Below are 6,982 nucleotides of genomic sequence, written 5' to 3'. Positions count from 1 at the left end.
GATAGAGCTTGAATTGAATTTGTAGATTGCTTTGGATAGTATAAACATTTTAGGAATATTGATTCTTCCAATCCACAAGCACAAAATATCTTTCCATTTATTTTTGTCTTTTACAATTTCTTTAATTAATGTCTTGTAGTTTTCAATATACAGGTCTTTTACACACTTCGTTAAATTTATTCCTAAGTATTTTATTCTTTTTAATGTAATTATAGGCGGCATTGTTTTCCTAATTTCTCCTTCTGATAGTTTTTTATTGGTGCATATAAATATAATAGATTTTGTATATTGATTTTGTAACTTGCAACTTTATTTGTTTATTCTGATCAGGTTTTTGATGGCATCCTCAGGGATTTTACATATACCATGTTGTCCATAAATAGTAACAATTTTATTCTTCCTTTACAATTTGAATGTCCAAGCATTACTTTTAGTTACTACTCTTACAAGACACAATTCTTGTCTGAATCAGAATATGCTTCTATTTATCTTATGTGTTGTTATAAATAATTGCAAGATAAATATATTCATTTCCTAGGACTGCTATAACCAATTACCACCAACCATTTGCTTAAAACAACAATGTATTCTTTCTCAGTTCTGGAGGATAGAGATCAAAAATCAAATTGTGGGCTATTCACCCTTGGAGAATCTGGATAAAATTATCCCTTGCCTCATACTAGCTCCTAATGATAGATGTCAATCCTGGTGTTCTTTGCTTGCAACTGCTTCATTTCAATATCTATCTCTTTTGAACATCATACTGTTCTATGTATCTCTGTGTCTAAATTTCCCTTTTCTTATAAGGATACAAGTCACATTGGATTTCAAAACCTACCCTAATGACCTTATCTTAACGTGATTATATCTGTAAAGACCTTATTACCCATAAGGTTGAATTCACAAGTACTGGGGCTCTGACCTCAAAATATATTTGAGGACACAATTCAACCCATAACAATAAGCATCATGATAGGTAGATGCTGGGTGATGATAGCCATTCAGGTTTCATAATATGTGGCAATCTGATCAGAGCTGTCTGTTACAAGGTATAATTTTCTAACTCAGCTAAGGGTTTTAACCAAATATTTCAAAATTTATGAGGAAGAAAGACAATATAGAGGCAGGCTCCCAATCTTAGGGGGGCTCTATTGAAAGGGATCAATTGAAAGGTACATGGATAAAAAGAGGAATCTACTTTCTACTTACGGCCCAAAATTTAAGGATTAGACTGCCAGCAATAATCATGGAACTTGATTAAGAGTGTACTTTAAAAATAGAATTTCTTAAAAAAAAATAGAATTTCTTGCCAAGATGGCGGGGAGAGCATGAAGAAACTGTCCCCTTTAGATTGCTCTAGTTAAAATTTCTAGTAAAATTTCATTCTGGTATCAAAATGCAGTATTTGCATCACTGTGAGCACCTTTTAGAGAGACTGAATAAACAATGGGAGTGGGTTTTCTTTGTGACTGCACCGTAGTAATTGGGGAATTCCAGTTTAAAGCCCACAGGAATGTGCTGGCCTCCTTTAGTGAGTATTTTGGTACGATCTACGGAAGCACTTCTGAGAACAATGTCTTCCTTGATCAGTTGGGTGAAGGCTGATGGATTTCAGAAACTGTTGGAGTTTATATACACAGGAACTTTAAATCTTAACAGTTGGAATGTTAAAGAAATTCATCAGGCCGCAGACTATCTCAAAGTGGAAGAGGTGGTCACTGAGTGTAAAATAAAGATGGAAAATTTTGCTTTTATTGCTAATCCCTCTTCTACAGAGATATCTAGTATTACTGGAAACATTGAATTGAATCAACAGACTTGTCTCCTTACTCTACGGGATTAAAACAGTCAGGAAAAACCTGAAATGTCTACAGATTTAGTTCAGGCAAATCCTAAACAAGGGACTTCAGCAAAGAAGTCCTCTCAAAATAAAAAGAAGAAGGCCTTCAGCTCCCGGAAAACAGGACAGAATAAAACAGTGCAATATCCCAGTGACATTTTAGAGAACGCATCTGTTGAGTTATTTTTAGATGCAAATAAATTATCCACACCTGTAATAGAACAAGTTGCACAAAGAAATTGTAATTCAGAACTTGAGTTGACATCAGTCATGGAAAACACTTTTCCAGCACAAGATACTGTGCAAACTGTTACAGTGAAATGGAAACGTGGAAAATCACAGCCAAACTGTGCTCTGCCTGAACACCCTATGTCCAATATAGCCAGTGTCAAGAATTCTTATGAGCTGGAGAGCTCTGGGGAAGAGCTGGATCAGAGGTATTCCAAGGCCAAGCCAATGTGTAACACATGTGGGAAAGTATTTTCGGAAGCCAGCAGTTGGAGAAGGCACATGAGAATACATAAAGGAGTTAAACCTTATGTCTGCCACTTCTGTGGAAAGGCATTTACCCAGTGTAACCAGCTGAAAACTCATGTAAGAACTCATACAGGTGAGAAGCCATACAAATGTGAATTGTGTGATAAAGGATTTGCTCAGAAATGCCAGCTGGTCTTCCATAGTCGTATGCGTCATGGTGAGGAAAAACCCTATAAATGTGATGTATGCAATTTACAATTTGCAACTTCTAGCAATATCAAGATTCATGCAAGGAAGCATAGTGGAGAGAAGCCATATGTCTGTGAGAGATGTGGACAGAGATTTGCTCAAGCCAGCACATTTACCTGTCATGTTCATAGGCATACTGGAGAAAAGCCTTATGTGTGTGATACATGTGGGAAGGCTTTTGCTGTCTCTAGTTCTCTTATCACTCATACAGGTGAGAAACCATACATATGTGGTATTTGTGTGAAAAGTTTTATTTCCTCAGGAGAGCTCAACAAACACTTTCTATCCCATACAGGAGAAAGGCCATTTATCTGCGAATTGTGTGGAAATTCTTATACAGATATTAAAAATTTAAAGAAGCACAAAACAAAAGTCCATTCCAGTGCAGATAAAATTCTAGATTCTGGTATAGAGGATCATCCCTTGAGTGAACAAAAAAGTTCTTTATCAGAAACATTGGATGTGAAACTTTCTGATATGACTTTACCACTCTCTCTTCCACTTGGAACTGAGGACCACCACATCCTTCTGCCTGTCACAGATAATCAATCTCCTACATCAGATATGTTGTTGAGGTCAACTGTGAATGGGTATTCAGAACCACAGTTGATTTTTTTAAAGCAATTATACTGACTTTGTGAGGAATATGGAATTGCTAAGATGTCTCTAGTAGTAAACATAAACTCTCTGGTAAGGTGCATATATTATATTAAATTACCATTCATTTAAAAAAAATAGAATTTCTTCTGCATGATTTTAGGGTAAACAAGACGCTAAAAGAATGTGAATCTGAAGTTAGGGAATCAGGTGGAATTTTTGGAGCAGAGAGGAGAACCAAAAGCTAAAAACCAGGTATTTAAAAAGCACACATCAGTATATTTTCTGGCATTATTACTTATTTATTATTATATCTGACTTAGTCAGTAGGTCTTAAGTGCCAAAATTTCAATAAACTACCTTACTTTTATAATTTTTCCTGTTGAGGTCCTTAAAATTTAATCATCAATAATTATGGGCAATTTATTTCTAAAAATAAGAATACTAATCATTTAAAATGGCAGTGCTCTCTGATAAGTTTAGCAGGGCTGTAATTTTTTATCAAATAATATTTAAGTGAACTCTACTGTACTCTTCTTCTATCTTCTCTGATTGGACAGATGTCTCTGTTATGTCTTTAGGCATCTAAAAGTGCACAGTTAAATAAAAGGGGTGAAATAAGGCCTCACTGATTTCTTTAAATTCATTTTTAATTACATTAACTACATTGAATGCATTTGCCCATTAAATGTGTATTGTTTATTTCATATCTATAATGTCTCGTATTATGCACTCATATAATGGACTTTTGTAAGAATATTTTCTTTAGAAATAATTATATATTCCTTTTAGTTGTATTGTGAGAAGAAAGTTATTTGAATTAATAGTCAGTAAAATTCATGAGTACTCATCTGATTGCTAGTTAAAAATATTAAAAATATTCAGCCAAGTAATTTTTAAAAATATTTTATCTGTCTTCACTCTGTTAATTTTCATAACAACCATATGGATTAGTTAATATTAATCTCCTCATTTTTAAGATGAGAAAACTGAAACATAGGGAGATTAAATAATGTTCTCACAGTTAGTAAGAATTGAATTCAGAATATGAATTTATTCCATTAGCCCCCACAATCTAGCTTCTCAACCTGTTCACTGTCTCTCTTAGTTTGTAAAATGTGTTTCCAAGACAATATATCAAGACTGAATGGGAGTGTTTAAAGGATGCGATGATATTGCATTTTAAAAGTTAAAAAGTTATTTTGAAATAGATGAAGTAAAATTGATATTTTTGTAATGGAAAACATGATAATATTCTCTTGCAGCATAAGAATCTGTGAGTTAAGAGGTTTATAAAGTTATACCTAAACATCTTTATTTACCTAAGTGTAGTTACTGGAGAACAAAGTATTTCAAAGATAAATGCTTTTTAAAATTTTTATTTATTTATTTATTTATTTATTTATTTATTTATTTATTTATTATTTATTTTTTTCATTTACTTATTGCTGGTTTTACTAGAATTTATTTTTTTAAGATTTTAATTATGTATTCATGAGAGACAGAGAGAGAGAGAGAGAGAGGCAGAGACACAGGCAGAGGGAGAAGCAGGCTCCATGTAGGGAGCCCGATGTGGGACTCGATTCTTGGGCTCCAGGATCATGCCCTTAGCTAAAGGCAGACACTCAACCGCTGAGCCACCCAGGCATCCCTTTACTAGAATTTATAATACCAGAATCTGACAATTGGAAATGGAGATGTTTATTCATTCATTAAATGTATATTGAATAAGTTATTTCAATTCATAACTTAAATACTAGGAAACATTAAGAATAAGTAAACAGCAAAAAAATATATAAGTAAGCAGTAAATCAAGTTGTTAAATAAAATATATATTTGTGTTATCATACAATACTTAACACCAAAATATTAGAAATATATAAGAGAGAGGAAAGATGGATCCTCTGGTGGTACCAGGGATGTCTACATACACACAGTCACAACACACATGGAAATAGCATCCCAAAATAAAGACAGCAGCTTATGGGAAGGTCTCAAAGCCAATAACAGCATGTCACATTACTTGTGTGATTTTTCTCTCATCCATTTTCTGCCTTTCCTTACTCTAGTTTGTATCACAAAGGTCTACCCCTTTCATGCTCTCAGGTGCACTTTCTCACTGGCTCTGATCACATTCAGCCAGTGGAAAGCACTGGAACAAGACCAGAAGGTGGAGAGGCCAGGATATTCCTTCCATTTTATCTGCATCAGATCAGAAATTATTTTGCTGATGGCTCCAGCTCCTGCTTGACATCTATCTTCATATGTTTCCAGTTCACTTTAGAACACCTAGTATCCTGGACTCTGGGAACATAAACTCTTCCCTCTTTCTCTTTGTTCCTCATCATGGTAGCTGTTTTTGTTACTAACCTGAAGTACACTTTATCCTCCTTTTTTTACCTTTCAAGCACTCCCAACAATCTTTCCTGAACATATTTAGAATGAGGTTTGTGAATTAGCTCACTCAGGGACAAAGTATAAAAAGAAAAATGGCAAAGAGGTTTAGCAAAGGAAATTGAAAAAAAAAAAAAAAAAGTAAAGAGCCAAGAATTCCATGCCATGAAAACCAAGAATAGTACATGGAGGAATTGTTGTCACTGCACAACAGCTAGTGAAGACAAAGTCTGAGAAATTGTTATTGTTTTAGAAATAAGGAGATTACTGGTACTGGAAGGAAAGAGAGTTAAGTTTGGGAAGGAAGTTTAGGAGAAATCAGAAGTTTGAATGTTCACTAAATAAAGATGAGAGAAGGAGCTGGGCTAAAAAAATCCAGTGATCAACAAAGAGTGTTAATGGCTGAAAATCAACTTGTATGCTTTCTCTCTAGTGTTTCTCAGGTGCCTGGGTACAGAGGAATTAGACTTCAATTGTAAAGATGATCTACGTTGCACATGTTACGTACAAACCCATAAAGGAGAAGCTATTGCAGATTCCCAAAAACGTAGATCGAGTGACTAGTTGTAGATCTAAGATGGGAATGTGAGGGGGTTAATAACATGGAATAAAATGGTGATTACATGAGGCTGAAGCATCACCATATATATTTCATATTACAGTAAAGATATTTATGTCACCAGTTAAATGTAACCCTACATACCTATAATACCTAAGAGAAAAATGCCAATATTTTTGAGGATGTTTTAAGGCACAGTGAAAGCTCTGAAAGAAGCAATCTTTGAAGGAAATCCAAGTTTTAGTGAAACCTAAGACTGATATAAGACCATCTATGAAGAGACCATGAGTGGAGGCATATTTATGTATGATTGAATGGTGGCCCTGTTTTCCACCATGTTGTGGGTTCTGGGAACGTTAGCAGTTGAATGATGAATCCAGAGTTCAGCATTATAAAAGCAATGTGAGAAAAAATAACAGGAAAAAATACAGTGCCTAACAGTCTGCTTTTGGAAGTGGAAACAAAGAGACAGGTATGTAGGGTACATTTAACTGGTAGATCTATCTACCTCAAGTTTCCAAATATGCTGTGATAAGTGTTGAATACTAGGGAATCTTTTATGCCTTTTAATTTTAAAAGTTTTTTTTTAATTTTTATTTATTTATGATACTCACAGAGAGAGAGACAGAGAGAGAGAGAGAGATTGAGAGAGAGAGGCAGAGACACAGGCAGAGGGAGAAGCAGGCCCCATGCAGGGACCCCGACATGGGATTCGATTCCGGGTCTCCAGGATCGCGCCCTGGGCCAAAGGCAGGTGCTAAACCGCTGCGCCACCCAGGGATCCCTATTTTAAATATTCATATTGATTTCCCTTACTCTAGCCTAATTTGTGAGCCAGTTTTAATCATTCTAAAGAATTTTCATTC

The 6,982-nt window shown here is 34.9% G+C and overlaps 1 protein-coding gene across 1 annotated transcript; it reads left to right on the top strand.

Annotated features, from left to right (window-relative positions):
- The first annotated feature begins 1,396 nt into the window (after positions 1-1,396).
- Positions 1,397-3,199, top strand: LOC121493768 (myoneurin-like). The gene is given in 3 exon segments (XM_041760008.1): positions 1,397-1,451; positions 1,454-1,589; positions 1,591-3,199. Coding segments are annotated over 3 exon segments (1,800 nt in total).
- Positions 3,200-6,982: the final 3,783 nt, after the last annotated feature.

The sequence above is a fragment of the Vulpes lagopus genome, chromosome 6, assembly GCF_018345385.1.
Source record: "Vulpes lagopus strain Blue_001 chromosome 6, ASM1834538v1, whole genome shotgun sequence".
Lineage (NCBI taxonomy): Eukaryota > Metazoa > Chordata > Mammalia > Carnivora > Canidae > Vulpes > Vulpes lagopus.
This window is presented reverse-complemented; position numbering and strand designations above follow the sequence as displayed.